General features: G+C 38.6%; 1 protein-coding gene across 2 annotated transcripts in view; it reads right to left on the reverse strand.

The window, feature by feature from the left end:
• Positions 1-3,793: 3,793 nt before the first annotated feature.
• Positions 3,794-22,373, reverse strand: part of cachd1 (cache domain containing 1) — a 102,847-nt gene continuing 84,267 nt past the window's right edge. Inside the window, exons 17-27 of one of the 2 annotated variants that reach the window (XM_037770342.1) lie at positions 21,271-21,393; positions 20,576-20,675; positions 20,350-20,466; positions 19,678-19,838; positions 19,358-19,444; positions 17,136-17,252; positions 16,727-16,878; positions 15,519-15,680; positions 14,558-14,635; positions 14,323-14,424; positions 3,794-7,333 (exon numbers count right to left, since the gene is read on the reverse strand). In XM_037770342.1, the coding sequence (XP_037626270.1) occupies positions 7,083-7,333; positions 14,323-14,424; positions 14,558-14,635; positions 15,519-15,680; positions 16,727-16,878; positions 17,136-17,252; positions 19,358-19,444; positions 19,678-19,838; positions 20,350-20,466; positions 20,576-20,675; positions 21,271-21,393 (1,450 nt within the window). In that variant the 3' untranslated portion in view covers positions 3,794-7,082. The remainder of the gene's footprint in view (positions 7,334-14,322; positions 14,425-14,557; positions 14,636-15,518; positions 15,681-16,726; positions 16,879-17,135; positions 17,253-19,357; positions 19,445-19,677; positions 19,839-20,349; positions 20,467-20,575; positions 20,676-21,270; positions 21,394-22,373) is intronic. The other variant, XM_037770343.1, reaches the window with a different exon arrangement.

Below are 22,373 nucleotides of genomic sequence, written 5' to 3' on the forward strand. Positions count from 1 at the left end.
TGCTGAATTGGACAATCAAATTAAACACAAGCCAATTACCGTTTGGTCATATAGGGCCGGGCAATATGTCAATATTATATCGATATTGTGATATGAGACTAGATATCGTCTTAGATTTTGGATATGGTAATATCTTCATGTGGCATACAGTAGGTGTTGTATCTTCCTGATTTTAAATGCTGCATTACAGTAAAGTGATGTAATTTTCTGATCTTACCAGCCTGTTCTAGCTGTTCTATTATTTGCCCTTTACCCATTTAGTCATTATATCCATATTACTGATGATTATTTATCAAAAATCTCAACCCTACAATATCATCGCACTATCGATATCAAGGGATTTGGTCAAAAGTATTTGATTATCGCCCAGCGCTAGTCATAATGTGACAAAAAAGCGAATGATTTTTAAAAAGGATGAGGCTAGCGTTATACATTTTTCTTATTGCTGACAAATTCCCTAAAAAAGACAAACCAACAATGCATCAGCCCCTCTATTAATAGAATAAAAGAAAAACAATATACGACTAAAGTTAGAATATATTCACTTATGCACCGAAAAATAAACTTCCCTGGCCTCCGCCATTTCTGACAACGTCAACAAACACGTCACAAGTCGTGAACTTGGAGCTTTAAGAAACTCTCCGCTTAGGAGGTCGTGAACACCACAAGAGGGGACCACTCCATTTTAAGGCACCATAACCGCTGGTAACAGACTAAATACTTTCTTATAACAGCTGGCAAATGTTGATTTTAGCAAACTAGCAAATGATTTTAGACTATTTTCAGCTGTTGATTTGGTGTACTTGTGAATATTTATGGCAGCAGGATGCTGTATGTGGAATGGCACAGATGAAAAAGCTGTATATCAGGCTTTGGCTACACAGAATATACTTGTTAGTAGGATCAGATCATTGTTGGTTTTGGTCTCTTCGTGGGATTTCCTGACAACAAAAAGAACTACAGAATGGGGCGCCCTAGTAGAGCGGGTGCCCCATGTATCAAGGATGACTCCTTATCCTTACTCTATCTAAAATAAAGGCAAATGGAAAAAAAAAAAAACTCTTTAAAAAAAAAAAAAAAAAAAGAATATCACCAGATAAGGTGAAAGTGATGCAAACTTTAACTTAAAATTGTAATTTAAAATTAAATAATTTGTTTTCTTTCTTTATGAAAACATAACATTCTGCTTGTCCCCCCTCCCAAAAAAGCAGCTTCTTGTTATATTGTTGTGACCATGTTGTCTCTCCATCTGTGGTTGTCGCCTGGCAGGAATCACTGTATGTACAGAAAGGCCTCATAAATAACTGATAGGGTCTTCCAGGCAGTATGTACCACTATTCACCCACAAATGGCATGACCTACGGCCAACAGCTTGAAACACGATGAAAACCACACTCCTCTTGTGGAGCAGATTGTGACTGAAAAACCATTTCACTCTGAAATGCCCTATTTCTTGAAGTCAGGGTCAAGAGCTTAAACGAACTTGGAGGGGGGGATTTCTTGAGCTTTACCAAGACAGCAACAAATATGTTTAGATTTACGGAAAAAATGCATGATTTTTTCCTTACTACAAAAGCCATGAAGCTCTTCCCTTCGAACATTAAACACGATAAATAAATTTTGTATTCTCACTTTGGCAAAAAAAAAATCCAGAAGTTGATAATACTAACAACTGAGATTAAACCATTGAGTGATAAATTACAAAATATTCTACAATATGACATTATGATTATGACTAAGAATAGTTGTTTTTAATTTATTTTTACAAATAAAATACACTTCCAATGGGGTGGATACTGGCATACACAGATCTTATGTTGAAAAGTAGTTTCTCCAACTACTGGGTCAGACAAATATCCCAGTTTGACATACTAGAAGACAGTTTTAGCCTACATATCATTAAAAATACACCCTTCCAAACAAGGCCAAAAAGCCTCTGAAGAGCAGCATTTATAGGTGTCCTTGATGTCCCTGCATGAACCAGAGAGGATAATACAAGTCGGACAGGCATCACATAATATTACTCTGTCAGTGAGTGCTAGTACTGGGACAGGTATTGAAACAACACACACAAAATCCCCTGCAGATAATCTCCTTGTCTTACTGTGTGTGATCTGTTCCATGACCTCCTACAGTAAGAACAAAACGGCCCTACTGACAATAGAAAAACACACAATTAGCAGCATTTGAACCATTAATATCAATATTGACAATTTTGTTTTGACCTTAATGTTTATATAAAGTGAGATAAATTGCCAGAAATGCTAAATCACAGTAACAACTTCTGAGATTTCTGTTTGTAAGACTGTCTCTGTGTGTGTGTGTGTGTGTGTGTGTGTGTGTGTTGAGTTCACCTTGTTTATAGGTCTGCATAATTCAACATGTTGTGCTTGATATAGGCTAATGTATGTTTGACAAATATTTTTTGGAAATACTTTTCAGTCTTACTATGTGGTGAAATATAATGTAAATGCCTACATCTATGCTGTTGCATTTAAGTTCAAAACCTATTCTATTTAGGGTTATCTAACCACATGCATCCCATGCAGAGGTCAAATTGTGATTTGTGAGGCGCAGGAGAGCAAAACTGAAACTCCCTGTAATAACACACTTGGCATTCCGGGAAAAAAAACAATATTGTGATTCTCCAGAGGAAATTATATTTTAACTTTTGCTGAAAATAAATGTGCCGACAGCTTTGATTGCTCAGCACGACCGCTTTGTTCACTGTGATTTCTCTGTATACATGTAAAATCAGTGTATAACAGTTTAGCTACATGTTTGCTGTGCAGAAAATCCTTTGGGTTACTTTCCTACAGAGAACGATTTGCATTTCAAATCTCATTTTACCATCACAACTAACTCCTGTTAACTAACCTAACACCATATTGTGACTTTATTATGAGGATCTCTGAGCAATTAAAATCTGTGAAGCTCCATTAACTTCATGTAAATCATACTTGGACAACAACAATAAAAGATCAAATGACAAGAGTTTAAATAAAGCTAAATGTTTGGGTTGTACATTGATCTCAACAAAACTCATTCCCACCTACAACCAGCAGCTGTTTTATCCAAATAGCTATGATAGATATATATCATTAGACGCACAAAAAGCTAAAAAGAGAGTGACTATTGAACTTACATTCATCAGGAAACACGCCTCCAGTGGTATAATCCTGCTCTCTCCTGGAAGTGCTAACATGTTAGCTGACCGTATCAGCTTCATAATGGATTATTTAGCTATGTGTTAAAGTTAACTAGTGTTTATTACAGGTTGTTGTGGAGTTCTGTTGCCCCAAGTTTTAAAAAGCTAAACATACATTAATTATTGTAGCTTTATTACAATTACATTGCTACTCAAGACAACTTCATCCAGGATCAACAAATCAATCCTCAAACTGTTTTCAAAGAAATTAGCTGGATGAGACTAAACATTATTTTAGTCTGATAATAGCATGATAGCCTGAATTAGTTAAACCACATCTGAAGAACAAGGCCCTGAATTGCAGCATACGTTTAAGTTTGAACCTCCAATGAGCAGTGCAGTCGCAGTTTGCTGAGCTATATGTATGTTATAAAAATAAGGCAAAATAATTCAGCAACTACAACGGGTAGTATTTTTTTAAAATTATTTTTCTTTTTTATGTTTCCTTTTTTTGTGTTTTATATATGTTGTTGTTGATGTCTGTATGTCCCTTTTACAAGTATGTGTATGTATTCCTTTAACCTTAAATAAAAATAAATAAATAAATAAATAAAAAAATTCAGCAAGAATAAAACAGACAGATCATTTAAGTGTAAAATGGACTTTATCACATTCACATTGCAATAAATCTCAATTTGATAACTTTAGGCCTATATGATACATGAGGGGGGGTGACGTACACGTGTTCCTTCAGTACATTAATTAATGCGATTCAGAGTGTCCTGTATACACACACACACACACACACACACATATACTTGTTTACAACAGCTGGTAAATACTGTTTAAAAGTTCTCCAGAAAAAAATGCTTTTAAAAAAAAAAAAACTCAATTTGGAAAATAAAAGAATTTGCCCCAACAGACACATTGAAATATATGCCCTTAAATGCTACAAGACTGCTTTAATGTCCAACCGAAATGATGAAGTTGTGTGTTTTGTTTGTGCTACAAATGACTGCAGGTAAATAAATGTTTATATGGTCAAACGTCCAACAGTAAATGGTCTGATGATGATAAACCTTTCTGTAATCAAAGTCTTGAGGGGAATATTTAACCCACTACACATCCAATGAGTTCAAGAACAGCAGTACTTTGACATGAATAGATAACACCACTTTGTTTTAATCTCTGCTCTATCAGCATCATTTAGCACGTTTTCAAAGTTTAATGAGCTCACATTGGGTGTGCAAATGTAAATACTCTACCAAAGTGACAAACACATTCAGATAACTGTAAATGAATATGGCTGACAGTCTTAAGTAGGAACAGAACCATAGCAAGGCTTAAAGCAGCCTGTAAAATCCACGACAGGGGGGTTGTTTTGGTCATTACTCAGTGAAAATATGTAGTACCGCTTCTTTGCAAATCTAAATTGGTTCATGGAGAGATAAGCTTTCTTTAACATTTTGAAGACATGATAAAAACTAGAAGTCTCTCAAACATAAAAAAGTGTGTGTATTAATTTCTCCAAGTACTGACTTCCATCCAATATGGACCTAAAGAAAAATAAATCTAAAAATAAATATCCAAGGCATCAAAAATATAGCGAGACACCATGAACAGACAATTCAAAAATATCAGACCCAAATATCTGAGCATATGTCTTACAACATAAAAAAAAATATGGAGTGTACAGGACATTAATAGCTATTTGTGATTCTGTATTTACACTTCATAATGAATCTCTGAAAAACAATAGACATTTTTTTGCACCCAGGAATAAATGGATGCCGCGACTTTTGACCAGTTGAACAATCAAACCCACGAAAGCACAGATCGGGTCATGTGACTCTTCATCAGAATAAAAATAAGTGGATTTTTCTCAATCATAATAATTTCACCTATAATTCTCTAATACTATCTTGAAAAAAATACAATAATGCATTCAATGAAAAATGTTCCAGGTGGATAATCATTCTCTCTTCAAACACTCACACACACACATTCAACACACACAACAGTCAAACCAGAGACGTGTAGAAAATACATTTTGAGTGGTTAACCGCAGAGGAGCCGACAGATGGGTGTAACCTCTGAACAACAACAGCAGCATCTCTCCCTCTTTCACTCTCATTGGCGAGAAGGAGACTCCATCTTGGGCATCACTTGAAACTCGCTTTTTGCATCACAACCTTAACATACGCACAGCATCAGATTGGCCTCGGGGCAAAAAGTTGTGTTATAAAATGGGAGCTTTCTATACTGGTTTTTCTACTCAGGCAGATAGAGGGGACAGCACTCAGTCTCTGTGAATCCCTCAGGACCTCTGTGAGGATCCCCAATTATTCCTCACACACCAAATCTCCAGCAGTGACTAAAGCCAGGAATGTTTTGCCGGTGTTAGTTTCTCTCTCTTCCCTCCTCCATCCCCAGGAGGCTTACGAAGGCCAGCGAGTATACAAGTTCTGCCTCCTGATACGGACGACATGTCCAGAATGAGGATGTTCTCACCTTACAATAACACAAAGCCCTCAGTGATTCAGAACACAGAAAGAAAAATGTGCTATATATCAAAGACCACTTCCTCTTAACTACTCTGATAGACAGGATGTGATTTAAGGCTCATCGATTTTTTACCGATAATCACCGAAAAATACCTGGATTTTTATTTTTTATTTTTTAATTGAGCAGATCTGGTTTTGATTTTAAGGTCCCTGTTCCTCCAAAAATGTTTCCTGCATAAAGAAAACACCTCACTAGATGTTAAATAGGATCTTGTGGTGGAGAGGATTAGCTCAGAATAAACTTCTGGTAAAAGAAAGTGAAAAATGAAATCAAAATAAGCTTCTGATTATCCTTGTAACATGAAAAATAAAATAAAAAAATGTCCAATTTTCACACTGTTTGATATTCTTAAAGTTCAAAACACAACCAGTCACAGATATTTATGAATAAAAAATAATGAGCTCTAAATATGATGCATTGTTTACAGGAAGTGACTACTTTCTTGTTTGTTAGCTGCAGCTGCTTACTCATCTGTCATCGAAAATCTACCTCTTAAATAAATAGTAGAAAAATAATATTTTCCTCTTTTAAAGTGTTTCATCCTGTATTTATGTGAATCATTGAAGATTATTTTTTTTTTCCCGCACTTTGAAGTTCACAGACACTCGAGAAAAAATGTCCAAATATCTTTCAGATGAAACCAACTGTGGAGTGTCAATCTGCAGAACGGAGGAGAGTAAAGCTGGAATAGAATCCCGTATTAGATCCCGGTCTATGTAAAAATACAGTATTTTCACAAATAAGGAGTGCTCTGTTCCCCTCCTGCCCCTCACCACAGGTGGGCTTTAGTGGGGAGGCTGGGATGGAGCCCCGCTGGGTCAAAAGGGGTCCAATCAGCATCTAGATTTCTATGTTAATTTGATTTCCTCCGGTCCTATAAAGTGTTCTCTGCATGGCCTTCCACATGGAAATGAAGACCTCTGTTTTCCTCAAGGATTGTAGGTTCCAGTTGTGTCCTCTCCTCAATGAATGGGCTCAAACAGCGTATTTTTGTGCTCTTACAGAGTCCTGAACGCCAAATTCCTTCAGTAAACAAAAATAAAAATCCCATTTGGTTATCTTTTACTGGCCCAGGTCTGGTGATTTTCAGTGTTTAAAACTGTGTACACTTGCCAGATTTTGGACTGACTTGAAAAAAAGGGTTGAGATGGAGATGTAGGTACAATGAGACCATGAGGTTAATATTAAGCTAAACATCCATTCATGGCAGAGATCCCAGTGGCCCAGCTGTAGCGTTCCTCTCCCTCCGTCCATCCTGACAGTACCTATTGTGTGCTGTCTAATCGAGCACAAATGTTGTCTTTTTAAAAATAGTCTTTAATATAAAAAAGTTCCGTCCCTGGCAGGAGGGCGAATGCCGCGCTGAAGATCAGCACTCTGCATCCACACTGTGCACGGTGACGGCGGCCTGCAGGTGGTGCGTGTGCGTGTGCAGCGGGTGGTGGTGCGTATGCGTGTGCCTGTAAGGGTGAAACTTGTGGCTGAGCAACGCTGCCGTCTGAGGAGGCGTGTCCAGGTCGAGGTCGTCGTCGTGGTTACCGACGTCGACGCCGGCCGAGAGCGGGTCGTTGTTCCCGGGTGGGTTCTCGCTGTCCTCCTGCGGACTCATGGTGCTGTAACCTGGAGACAAAGAACACGCAAAGGTTAGTGTAACTGGACTTGTTATCACTCATACAAACTCTTCTCCAAAAATAAAACCTTTAAGTGATTCCAGACAATTTCTTTTCAGTTTGAACAGCCCTGTTGTGACCGAGAGTTTCTCAGACTTTGAGTCAGGTCCTCATGTGAACTTACGCAGATAAGGCAAAAGGAAATTTGTAGAACTGATTTGTCTGATATCATTGTTTAATTTGGAGCTCCCTGCATGCTATTGAAAACTACTACTACTATACTACAAAGGTATGCCACACTCAAATGTACAACTTGAAACTACGGATTTGTCTAATACTACCATATTATTTACCGTGCCAGAAATTTTTTTTAGTATGATACAATACATACCAAAAATACCAGGATGTCCTACTACATCTGATCACATTTTGCAATATGCAAGCCAGCATGCTTTTCTGGCTATTCTGACCCACAATCCTCTGCGTGATGGAAGATACTTCACATCGACTAACCGAAAGACCACAGACAGATGCCAGTCTGATGACCGCTCATTGACAGATATCACATATATCGGATATGAGCAAGAGTGTCAAAGTTCAATGCGCTATGTTATGACAAAGTAGTATGTCCCAATAGTATATATGCTGCATGCAACAGTACGTACTCTGTAAGGGCAGCTGCAGTACGTACTAAAAGTAAAAATAAAAAGTATGTGATTTGGAACGCAGTCCATGTAATTGGTAGATCAATTTTAAAGCCTTAAAGCTGCAGTGGGTAGAAATTGAAAGTTGGGTCATGCACCAAAAATGGTTAAGAAAAAAGCCTTGACCTCTTATAGAACATTTTCACATTTAAACTTTAGCCAAAAAGCTAAACTGGAACCAAATTAAATATCCTTGATTTGAAGATTTTACCTCAAAACCATCATCTCCACAGGGTTTTAAGGTTAAAAAAATTAAAATGCAGCATATTATACACTGTATGATGCCTTATCCTGTCACTGGGTGAGGGGTTAAGCAAATATAAAGCGCAGTTACTGAGTACCAATTTAGAATAGCTGCAGAACATCGAAAAGAAATGGGAAGACACTATAAAAGAAACTACTCAGCAAATGACGCCCTCCAGTCATAGACATTCAACACAGAAACATCCGTGTGAATGCACAGTAAGACACAATGTTTCTGAAAGCGGTACAAGCTCTTTGATGGAGCATCGACAACTAAATATCCCCACAGGGCATTTTTGCTCCTTATGTTCAGCTCTCTCATGCAATTTGAAAAAAAAGAAGCATACATATTTATGACCGCTTTCCTACACATATTGCACACATACGTTTGGCCTGAGGAGATAGAAGCATAAGCCAACATGGCATTTAGGATACATTGGTAAGTGGAGCAGTGGGAGGGCGGTACTGCTGTCATAGAAAAAAAGGGATTACTGGGTCAGAGAATAAGTAATCAGATCATACATAAAGACACCAATAGTTTATTATATTACATGATGAAAGACAATCTCAGTCGTCACAATCCAAGTTTGTGACGACTGAGTTTACTAATCATGTCTCTTCTAGCATCTTATTTACATGAAAACCTTGTAGGCTCTGGGTTTATCTAGGTCTTTATTTGTCATAACCCTTCATCTGCTGAGTGGGTTTCATCACCTTCAGGGCCATGAAATCCATCTGAAACACACTGTCTGACTATAACTAAATATTTGGGAGTTGATCTTGAAGTAAACACAATTTCCTTATTTCTGTTAGTGCTGTCTTTTTCAGGTTCTGAAGTGACATCGGCAACGTGCTGCACGACGGGAACATCAATCTGTATACAGTCGAGCAAATAACCCTGTAAGCCTGCGCGCCTCGACGATTATATTTATAGAAAAATCACTGCAATGGATGATGCAACATTAAACCTCCAGAGATACTGAACCAAGTGATTCATATGTCTGAGGTATGTAGGGAGAAGGTGGTGGCGGGTTGAGGTATGCATTCATGTTTGTGTGGCCTCGTCAAATTTATCTCCCAATAACCTTTTATATCATCCAAACAGTTAAACATCTATATCTGATCCCTCCACATTCTTCTCAGGGCTTTAGGAGTTCATATTATCAAGCAAGCTATCCACAAGCAAATGTTTAAAGGGATAGTTCAGGTGTTTTGAAGTGGAGTTGTATGAGGTACTTATCCATAGTCAGTGTATTACCTACAGTAGATGACGGCACGCCACCAGCATGGAAAAGCAGACAGGAGTTAACGCACGGAAACAAAGCAATGTACTGCTGTGGACAGGGCCGACAGAAAAACATATTTTAGCCACCTAAAAGAAAGGCCAATATTAGTTGAAGTGTACGTTATATTTAGAACATTTTCGCAGGTTTACCTTGCCGTTAGACAGCTATACAGTCTATATTTCGGATGGGGAACTGAAGCCATTATCTATGCTCTCCCCAACCAGACTCCATTGAAAAAAACTGTAATTTTAACACGCAGAACACGGGAGCTGCTCGATTGATTAGTTTATTTGTGTTATTGTGTGACTTTAGTTAGTTTGGATTCACCAAAGTCACACAATAGCACAAACAAACCAACCAATCAAGGCAGCGGTAGACCAGAATCTCCCGTGTTCTGCGAGGTAAAATTGCTGTTTTTCTCAATGGAGTCTGGTGGCTTTGGCGAGAGCATAGATGGACCTAACGTCTTCAGTTCCCCCTCGGAAAGGGCTGTCTGGCGGCAAGTTAAAGCGGGGAAAATATTCTAAATATAGACAACACTTAAACTGATATTGATTTTTTTTTATAGGTGGGCCTTTCTTTTAGGTAACTAAAATATGTTTTGCTGCCGGCTCTGTCCACACTCTGTCCATTATACAGGTAATACACTGACTATGGATAGGTACCTCATACAACCCCACTTCAAAACACCCGAACTATCCCTTTAATAAGTACAGAACCAAGCCACACTGTTCATAAACAAGACTAAGAGTTTACAGCCATGCTAGCAGTTCTATGAGGCTGTAGTCATGCACAGTGGTGCTTTGAGATAAATGCTAATGTCAGCATGCCAACATGCTTGTTTACCATGTTTGCCATTTTAGTTTGGTGTGTTAGCATGCACCAAACACACAAGTAAAGCTGAGGCTGATGGGAATGTTATTAGTTTTTCAGGTATTTGGTCATAAACCAAAGTATCAGACTGATTAAAATGTTGACCTGATGATGGCGCTAAAGGAAAAGTCAGGCGATCATCAAAGTTATCACAATATATCTTGATTGGGACATAAATGTCATGGCAATCCATACAATATTGTTATTTTTCTGTCTTTACCAAAGTGTTGCTTGCATTTACTTTTCTCCCATTCTTCCTCCTGTCATGTTTAGTGGTGTATGTCCTGTGATATAGTATCATATATTAGACGGTAAGCCCACAATGTGGCGTGATCTAAAAGAAGTAAATGTCCTGTGTGTCTCACTGAGGAGTCCTAAAAGCCTGTACTAGAGTCAAAATGAGAAGTTTACTCAGAAAGTTCCCTCTTTTGATACCAAACGAAAGAAAAGCTGACAAAGAAAAGGAGAGACAGAGGAATGAGCAGAGGGAGGGACAAGGAGAGGGCCAGAGAGAAGGAGAGAGGAAGGGAAGGATTAAAGGAAAGGGAGGGATGGAGACTTCAAAGAAGTTCCAGACATGGAAGATGCCAACTTCAGCACAGTTTATCCCTCTTTCCCCCAAAGCAAGAGCCAGCGTTTCAGGCAGGCCTACAGCTAACTGTGTGCTGTGGACCATTTTCAGCACAGGGGTGAAGAAAGCAAATCTCTCTTAATGTCAAGAGATGTGGAGAGACAGAGTAAACTACCGCGGTATTTAGTTTTAGATGGAGACGAGACCAGGCAAAATCCTGGAAACTGAATTACAAGTTGAATAGCAGGCCTCAGGAACAGTTTGACAATTTTTAAATACATTTATTCGCCTTCTTGCCAAGAGTTATAAATCAATACCATTATCATGTGTAGAGCATAGAATATGCTGCTGCCAGAAGCCGCTTAGCTTAGCTTAGCATAAAGACTAGAAACGGGGGAAACGATTAGCATGGCTCTGTCCAAAGGTTAAAGCTCACTAACTAGCACGTTATATCTGATATGTCAAGTGTAATTTGTGGTTTTATGGGGGTTACGTGAAGTATAGGCGCAACTCAACCGGTTTTGCACAACGTGATTGGTTGATGCCTTTATTCGTGGTGTCAAAGCTCAGAAAATCGACCTTGTTCCATAATATTTGCATTTTGTGTGAAAGTACTCGTGACAAAACAGGAGTACGAAAAAATATATTGACATGCAAATAATCGCACAAAAAAATAATAATTATATATATATATATATATATATATATATATATATCTATATATATAGATATATATATATATATATATATAAATAAATAAATAAATAAATTTTTAAAAAATGATATATATATATATAAATATATATATAAAATATATTTATATAAAAATAATTATATATAATTATATATATTATTATTATAATATATATTATTAATAATATATTATTATTATTATTATATATATATATTATATATATATATATATTATATAATTTAGGTCTAGAAGCAAGTGACTCCTAAAGATGAATTTCTTTATTTTGAAGATGGAAATAATTATATTCTCCACATTTTTTGCACCAAAACAAAGTGTAATTAATATCTAGAGTCTAGATATAAATATAAATAAATATATATATACACTGCACATAGCAGTTGCATGAATAAACATAAACTCTATAATGTTAGGGTGTGTGGATTAAAGTTGGTGATTTTATGTAGGTATACAATACGTACATAAAAACAGTTAGTTCTGCAGTAGCCATTGCCTGCTAATATTGCAGCTCTGCCAACCAGCACTCTGAATGTGTGCGTCACTCACCTAACAGATTTAATGCTCTGATCTTTCTGTGATACGCATGTAGCTTGTGTGTGTGTGTGTGTGTGTGTGTGTGTGTGTGTGTGTGTGTTTTATCAAACCCTTCAGCAGTATGAGTGAGTGGATTGTGGTAGGAGGACACCTTTGACCAAGCAGAGAGGAGCAGCAACTTTGACGCGTCTACTTGGTAATGAATTTGTTTTAATCCCTGACGGACTAACACCCCCTCTTTCCATTATTTCAAACTCGTCTTCCTCTCTGTCCCTGTCCTCTTGCCCTTGCATTTCTCTCTTATTTCCCCTCTTTCATCATTTTTGCATCTCGACAACTCTCCACTTGTCCTCCATTTGCAGTTTCTTTTCTCTCCCTTTTTCAGTTACACAACATTTGATGGTCTTTTCTGTCCATTTACGCAGACTGCTCTTTTCATCCGCATTTATGAATCACTATGTTATGCTCGCTCTTTAATTCTTTTACAACATGTGAAGGAGAACAATTTAAAGGTACTTCCTCTTCAAAACAATCCTTCAAAACATGTAGTTTTATAAAATAATTTCTTTGATATTTAGGATTAGGTTACATTAATCTTTATTGTAAAAATATATTGTCAGGAGACGTGATGTACAGAGAACATAACACTTGAGTCACTAAAGATGAACTCTTTTCCCTCACATCTCTTTATGCTTTAAACATCTATACTGTGAGTAACAAGCAGCTGACAAGCTCTTACTTATGTCTTTGTTTCACTTTAGCCCACTCTCCTATCTTCATATTCATCCCTGTTCTCTCCGTCGTCATCAGTTATGCAACAAGTATTGGAGACACTCACTGCCAGGAAGTGGAGTGATGCCATATGTAGGTGTTGAGAGCCCATGTGGGTGAAAACTGTCCATCCACGCTCACAGAGTGTCAGACTTACAAGTTCTACAAACGGTTACAGCGAAACATGAGCAACTCTCCCAGAGCTGGAGATGAGAGAAAACGAGGTTCTGAGCTGTGATATAATGAAAAGAACAAGCCAGGAGCTGAACCTCTGCCAAACAACTGAGACTGTGCTGTAACATTCATTTCAAAAAGATGATACCTAAGCCTCTAAAATGTGATATTTGAATGTGGAGCTACATTTTATGATAAGGTTTTATTTACTATAAAGTATGTTATTAAAAGATCGGAAACTTGATTTCATGTTCTGTTGTCTTCTCTGGGCCTGAGTCACTGCGGCAGAAGGTTAAGGAAGGTAACCCAGATTTCTTTCCTACATCCTCCAGCTCTTTCTGGGGGATCCTGAGGCGTTCCCAGGCCAGGTGGGATATGTACACTCGCCAGTATTTCCTGGGTCTGCCCCGGGGTCTCCTCCACAGCTGGTTGTGTTCAGAAAGCTTCCTGATTAGATAGCTAAACCTTAACTGTCTCCTTTTAGAGGTTAGCCCACATTGGTTGTATTGACATTATCATTTTAAATTTGCAGTTATATAGCTATGCTTATGCTGCCTAGGGCAAACTTTCAGCAGGGCAACTTGTGCAGGATGGGTCAGTTTTGTAACCGATGAATGATTCATTTTCCAGAAAGATGAGATTATTTTAGACTGAACTATCTGTTGTGTAAGAATAACATGTCATGGAGGGAAAAATTGGAATTATTGCAAGGATAACCTCCATGGAGAGCTGATCATGATGACGCTTGACCTCTAGAAGGAAGTTAAAACTATCAAAACGAATCAATAACTACAAGACATAGGCGGTTTTCTACAAAACTATGCCTGATGATATTGTTGCTGTTTCTTGTTTTCACTTAGTTGTCACTAAATATCAACTTCTTCAACAGCTGTGGTGACTTCAGCTTGACCAATCAGTCAGGTTAGAAAGGACTTCATAATCTTATCATTCGCCATGATGTCACTAATACAAATTATATAAATAGTCTTGCTTTGATCCAGCATTACTGGCATATCAGATGCAACCTACTCAATTCCTCTTTCCATCAATGCTAATGTACTGTTGGACATAATACAGTGCACACAACTAGTGGTTTTGAGTGTCATCACATTGTACATTGATTCGTCTTACCGTGGTCACTCTCTGTCCCAGATCGTCCCCAGTACCTTCGCCTCCGTTCAGGCGTGTGAGTGTGCCGCTCGATCACCGCAGCGATGAATCGAGTGTTACTGACTGAAAGAGAGGAGAACACATAGGTCAACATAAAAGGCCCTGTTTAGGAATAAAATACCTGCAATGTCAAATTTAAAAAAAAAGTGTTAAAGATAATGTTGTATATATCAATGAGATATCAAACAATACTTACTGATTCCTCTGTCCTCGTGGCTGTCTTCATCCCTCTCATCTCTTTCGTTATCCAGGTTGGACATTCTCACTGACATTTCTGGAGCAGCATAGAGGTAAAGGGGAAGAGAATAAGAAAAATGCCAAGATGAGATAGATGCTACTATTCCAATATGTGAAGTATTATGTACAAGCATGACAAGAAGGAATGAGATGTCAACCAGTTAGTTTTAGCCCAGATGATAACTTGTGTACACGGGGATATTAGCCAGTATGTGAGTGCATGTGTAGGGTTCAGTGAAAGTTACTTTTAACCTTTGACCGTGTGTGTGTGTGTGTGTGTGTGTTGGTTACAAGATGCAGCTGCATAATGAGATGGACATGCCCAACACACACACACACAAAGCTGTGACTTTATGAGCCCATTCGTCAGCCTAATGCCTCGTGATAATGTAGGCACACTCTCCACCATCTATCCCAAGTTGTTTACCGAACTATCAGACTGGAAGTGACTTGGACTCAAGAGTTTTAATGAGGTTCTAATCTTGTTTGATTTTTTTGTCAATAATGCTGAGTAATTACACAAATCATGCTGCAGCAGCTGCTGCTGCTGCTGCGTGATGCTAATGTCAGCTGTTTAGTTCCAGCAGCACTGCTTGTTAATCAGGCTGCTTTAAAACTTTGTTTCTTCCTTTCCAATTAAAGAAATGCCAGTATGCGAAGAAACTAAATGTTGAGCTTAATACAAGCAACTACTGTAACACACTTTTTTTTTTTTAACACATTTTTTGCGACCTACAGGCCAACCATTGGAAATATAAGATACAGAAAATCCACTGCAAATGCAGAAAAATATGCTGTGGGTTTATTTTGTCCATGGTAGAAAAATGTACTTCACTTCAATCTCAATTTCACTGACCTATAAGGTTTCACTTTAACTACATAAATGTATTTGTGAGATAGAATCCATCGCTCAGTCCTACCCTGTGCTGCCAGCGGTGACATGTGCTGGTGCGAACGCCTGTGGATCTGGTGTCTGTATGCATACACAGCCAGCACCAACACCATGATGCATCCCATAATGCCCCCGGCGACTGGACCCACAGGGGCGCTCTTGATCATGTTCAGAGATGCCACCTCCTCATCTGTGGAAGAAAGCGAGGAGAAGAAAAGAGAGGAAAGGACAGGCAGAAGGTTGTTTAAAGAAACTACAAAGGATTTCAGATGGCTGAAGAAGTGAAGATACAACAAGCTGATATCAAACAGCTCTGGCTCAGATCTGAACTCATGGTGCCATGCTGAGACATTTTCTACATCGCTTCCATTCTCTCATCAGTGTGAAATGCGACAGAAAAATTATTCGACTGCAGAGAGGCGGCCAATTCTGTTTTTGAAAAAAAACAAACTGATAAGAGAACCAAAGAAAAATAACCCAGCAACAGAACAATTTCAGTCAATCTGAAATATTGGTTATCCGGGATCTACGAAAGTAACATTTCTGCTGTGATATGATAGTGAAAGCTGTGTATTGTACATGTAAAAGCCCAAATTAGCAATAGCTATAAACTCTCTGTTCAACACATCAGTTTCATGCTCTGTATTGGAACTATGTTAAATTGCATCGTCCCTATCACATCAAATAAATTCAAATTCAAGGACCCTGGATATAATTTGAGTTTTGTCTTCTTTTTTTTTGTTTCTCTACTCTGCTGGCTGAAAAGGTGCACTACAGCACATTTTGCACAAATGTCTCTTAACTGTGGAACCAGACTCTGCAAAGACTCTGAAGGATTCTTTCAGGTCACTTTGCACTTCAACTAAAAACAAAAATCTCAATATTTACAAGATAAATGTAGTTTATAGTAAATCTAGTAGTAGTTGTAGGTCAGTGTTTCCCAATTTTTTTTTCTGGGGACCCACTTTTTAAAAATAAACCATCGCGACCCAATTCACAATAGGCCTTATCTATAAATCTATCAATCTATAAATGGTGAAATGAGCAAATTTGTGCGAAAATGAATGTTCCGGACTATTTTTACTGCCATTTCTGCATCACCTTAAATGATCTTGAATAGGTAAACCAGCAATTTCAAAAAGATATATGTTTGATAAATCACAACTTTGTTTATGCATGTGTTACTGAAAAGAAAGCACCTCTGCAGATCTTGATTTATATCCACATTTTACTCACCTATGAGTCCCATGCCATCTGCGTAGGGACTTTTGGCGCCGACGATGCCCCCGAAACATTCCTTCTGCAGGGCACAGTATGGCTTGTCGAGATGAGTCTTACCATCACTGTCCACCATGCACCACTCACAGTCCAGAACGCCAAAACAGTCGCTGAAACAGGGCACAGACAATAGAGAGAGAAATAAGATTCTTGAAGGGCAAACACTTGAAATAAGGTTTTTTAAGAGAAGGGCCAAAAGCTTTTGATTTCTTTAAACAGTGCATTAAAGTAGATTATCTGTCCCATGCACAAAGTCATGTTTCTGGGTTAAATATGCACTAACTAGGGCCGTCCCAAATACCATTTTTTGGGCTTCAAAGCTACCCATTAATGTGTACTGTACATGTGTGTAGTTCAGTGTGTATACCTGCTGGTGTATCTCTGGCTACAGCGGGTGTTGATGCACTGAGGCAGGGTGTCATGCAGACTGGAATCAATCACATTCAGACTGACTGGCTCATGGTGCACCTCACAGCTGGGGTTCCTGCACAACACACAATCACAAAACACACACGAGGGTGAAATACTCAAAGGTGCAGGTACTGTACATATTACTGGTCAAAACACAAACATCCAGCTGACAGCATCCATCCAAATCCTAGAATGAAACATGACAAGAAAAGCAGATGCTGTACAGTAAATTTGACATACAAAGAATATCAAAGCATGAGCCCTCAATGTCTTCAGTGTGTCAATTTAAGCAAAGCAGCTTTAAACATCAATGCTGCTCGACACAAAACAAAGCGAAAAATATGACAGCGAAAAAATGATAATTGCATGTCTTCCTGAAATAAAGGAGGATTTGGCATTTGAAACATTGACGCGCTGTCAAAGGCAGCTGATGGCTGATGAAAGGAGATGGGTGAGACAAGAGAGAGAGACACACGACTGGGACTGAAAGGACAACAGAGACCGTGAGAGAGAGAGAGAAACAAGTGAGGAAACACCCACAAAAAAATGTACACAGCTCCCAAAATCTTTGCAGGAGCACATACAGTACATGTGCACAGTTCATATGATAATAACTATAAAGTATGGAATATGAAAGGAAATATGTGCATTTACAGACACTACTATCATGTATAAGGACTAAATAAATGAATTGGAAAATGTTTCATTCACACTGAATGAAGAAAAATAGAAAATACTACTGGCAGCAAGTTAAAAAAGTTATTTTATATCTATAGAGATCACAAACTATAACACATTTACGTACTAAGAACATAAAAAAGGACAACAAATGTATAATTACCAGCTGCGACAGCGACGCTGGTATTGTTTTCACCTTACGAGACTGTGTGTGAGTCATCATGGCAAAATGTTGCTGCCGTTTGTTGTACATATCTACTTATTCTAGGTTTGATTGTTTTCTCTCCTTTCTTTTCTTTTATTGTACTACTGTATGCTTGCTTGTGAGTTTTGTGTGTATAGATACATTTATATCTTGTTTCTTTGCTGTTATTTATCATGTATTTATTGTTTACTTACCATTATATCTTGTTTTAGTTTTTTTACTGATGCCTCTTGTTTGCACTGTCCCCTTTGCTGCTGTAATTCTGCAAATTTCCCCGCTGTGGGACTAATAAAGGATTATCTTATCTCATAGATATTTTTTGTTTTGTGTTCTTTGTTGCTTTGTTTTTTGATGAGTAATAATGTCATTTTTTTATTTGTTTAAATAGCAGAGGACTCTGAATAAGCCTTTCAGGTTTCCGTCCTCTCCTGCACTGAACGTACCGTCTTTTCTATTGTATGCATTTTGTATCTAAATAATGTGCAAATAAATAAACTATAACCAAAACTATAAATGTGGTCCTGGAGACACCTACTGTAGCGGGAACTACCACAGAAACAGTTTTGAGCACTTTGCCAGGTGTCTAAATTTCTGTCTGTCTGTCTGTGGACAGATTTTGTAACTGTGACAGCGTCACAACTGTGTAAGATGCGTCACGAAACTTTACAGGTGTATAGTTGAGATCAAAATGAAGGCTGAGTTTGATGATGAGTGTGATCCGAGACAGGGTGTCGGAAGTGTCGAAGGAAATCTTAGCATTCATAATTCTATTGTATAAGTCAAATAGCAAATAAATGAACAGGACATGCTAGTGGTTTTCACCTGGATATTAGTTAAATACTTCCCTTTTTATTTGTCTCTTTGATTATAGATTTTATATGTCATCTTATGGAGACCGCGTCTCCCAGGTATGTGACTGACAGCTCTGTCGTGACATAAACGCAAAGAGTTATGACACAATTGGTAATATTTAGGCAACAAGCTTTGGCCCATTTCACACAGAGTTAGAGCCTTTAATTGAAAGTGAAGTCCTAGTATGACAAACTGTGGTTTTACCTCTGGCCTATGTGCACTAGTGGTATGTGGTGTGACTACACTTCATACCAGCTACATTACTGCTCTAACAGTCCATACCTGAACAGTAACCTCTTCTATAAGCTACCAGCATACATTTGTTTTTATTTAGTTTTTCCCTCTCATATTACATCACTCAATATAACATAACTACCAAGCAATGCAGTATTTGTGAACATAAATGTAATGCAGTACTTGGCCCAGACATGTCTTGCACTGACCTGTTTTCAGCATTAGTGAGGTTGCCGGTACACTCATTGACCTCCAGGGGGCACTCACATGGACACTCACATTCATTCTGCTCCATTCTGAAAACCACAACAGTCACATGTTCAGCAAGAAAGCTCCATTTAATTAGGTTTTTTACCATCCACCTATGTAATATTTCATTAGCTGAGTTTCTGTTTGATTATGATGTGATACAATACACAGAATCAATAATGACTCTGCTGCAGCATTATACTATCAGAAGTGGATGTTTGCCTGAGTGCCTGGGAGGTAAACAGTAAATCTCTGATGAGTGTGTGGGTGAAGGTGAGACCTGTGACAGTTGAGACAGAGCCGGTCGACGGTGCTGCAGGCACAGAACGCCAGAGAGTCACACGTCTCGTTGACGATACCAGCAAAGGCGTTGGTGCCGGGGATTCGGGTCAGACGGTACTTGGAACAATGGCTACCATGGACCAGGTTGGTTAGGTCTCCCTATGAGAAACACAGGACAAGAAATGTTTTTTAAGAAAAATGTAATTGATAAACAGAGAACATGAAAATTGAGCAGACATCAGTAGATAAACTAGTAAGGGACATGAGGTATTTAGACAAACTTGCAGTAGATTTGAATTTATGATATACTCAATGTGCTCCTTGTTAATCTAAAAGTGGGCATATATAAAATAGTATGACGTGTTGAAACTGATTTTACATTATAACTTCAAAGCTGTAGATCTTAAATTAAAATAATGCACTCTCAGACTCTCTAACTACACAAAAACACTGCAGCTTCAATAGAATTATAGTATGCAGGAATAATTCAAGTTTGCAACACCGAGGATCACCACAAGGTGGCAGTGTTGTACTACCAAATATTCACATACTGATCAGGAAGGCCCTGAGGAGTAAGTTTGTGTCATGCCTGCTGCTGAGCTTAACAGTTTGATCTGTGTTCCTCTGCTGTCATTCATACATCCAGTTACTTTGTGTTTCCCTGACTTACCATTATGCTGGTGTTGAACTTATAGAAGCGCTGCACGGTGCGGTCACTGAAGCTGTTGCACAGGTTTTTCTTAACAAAGTTGGGATGGTTCAGGATGTCGTTAGCCACCAGCGGCTCCTGCCATAAAAAAAAGACGGAATGATGAAATGAGAAAAGGAGAGAAGGAAGCTTATAGCGATTATTAATGGGTATTTTTACATTTGTATATTAGTCCCTGGTCCTTTACCTTGTGTGTGATGTGCTGTTGCTCTGCAGGGGCGTGACCTTTGGGGTCAATGAGAGTGGGGTGAGCGACCAGGTACCCTCTGTCCTCCATTATGAAGCACCTACAATGTGTACACAGATATATGTAAAGACTGAGGGATAACTTACATTAGTAACACAAGTACTCTAGCATTGACCACTTGTTTTAAGATCCCTTTTTTCCCCGGTGCTTAATTCAACTCCAACCTGCAAAATAGTGCTCCATTCTACTTCCCTCCATTGCTTAAACATTCTGCCAAATACTGTGACTCTCTGGCCCACACCCCCTTTGAACTAATCCTGTTTTATATGGCTCCTGAACACCAACAGAGAGAGCATGAAGGAAGTGGAGAGAGAGAAAGAGAGGAGAGGAGGGGGTGGGAGAAAAAGGATGAGGAGAAAAACAAAAAGGGAGACATAAAAGCTGGAGAAAGTATGTAGGACTGAGACAGCAGCAATGCCACATCTCCAGCAGGAATGTCATCGTAATCAGCTTATCTCTTCCCTCCCTTTCTTCTCCATCTCTCTGCAAGTTTAATTCTTGCTCAGTAAAAACAAGTGTAGCCCCCTCGTCAAAGAAATTCAGGGGGAAATGGCAAAAGAACAAGAAGAGAGTAGGAATGATTTGTAAGAAGAAGTGAGAAGAACAAATGATAAAAACATCCATCCTCTTCCTACCTGATCTTGTTCCCCTTGTCCTGGTTGCAGATGGGCAGCAGGTCCAGTAGGACCTTATAGAAGTAGCGTAGGGTGAAGTCTATCCCCATCACTGCAATCGCATAACCAGGGGCCATCTGAGAGCTGAGGAGAGAGGACGAAACAGAAGAAGAAGACAGAATGAGAAAAGGAGCAGACAGAAAAGCAGCATAAAGATTTCATTTTTAAAAATGAGGAAAAAAGCTGTCAGTTACTCTACAGACCTTTATGTTAACATAAATGTTTACCCACACCACCCAGAAAAAAATCCAAATCAAACACATACCCTCCCACCCTCTCTTTCCTCTTCGGTGTTTACGCAGTTTGCAGACTGCGTGATGTTATGCTCACTGAGCCGGTCATCAACACACTAATCCTGACTTATCTGAATATTGTTTATGTGTACATTTGCATGGACCGTGGTAAACAGTTCCTATTGTGCTACTAACTGTAAGCGGTGTTGTGGTGCTAAGTTGCCTTTTAAGCTCACAGAACCAGAAAAAATAAATACTTTAATCTCAGCCGCCGTTACAGACTTCAACTCAAAACATTCTACTATAATGTCTATAAACATTGGCTGGAGCTCAGGGTAATACTCCACTTCTTTGCACCACAGCTCAAGGAGATGGCTCGCTTGAGGGCACTTTGGAAGAGCAGGTACTTGAAGACAACTGTGACTGAATCCAGACCATTTGGTTGGGGGATATTCTGTCCCTCATTACACAGTCTTGAAGCAAAAATGGCCGATGGTCTCCTTTAGTCTCTTTCAAATGATCTCCTATCAGGCAGTGTGCTCTGCTGAAATGACTTCCTGGCTGAGACCCTAACAGGCCACAATGATCCTTTTTCTTGGCTCATTTCAACAGTGAATCGGTTGATAAGTAATATCTAATATGCAGCTGATAATTTCATTGCCAATTCACACAAATTGGTCAGTCATGAAATGCTTAAACTGACGATAATTGACTATTTTGGCCAATTGGTGGCAGCGGTAACAAGTTGGGTAAACGACACTGACATACACCGATCAGCCATAACATTAACAACATTATGACCACTGACGGGTGAAGGGAATAACATTGATT

Source organism: Sebastes umbrosus, chromosome 5, assembly GCF_015220745.1.
Source record: "Sebastes umbrosus isolate fSebUmb1 chromosome 5, fSebUmb1.pri, whole genome shotgun sequence".
NCBI lineage: Eukaryota > Metazoa > Chordata > Actinopteri > Perciformes > Sebastidae > Sebastes > Sebastes umbrosus.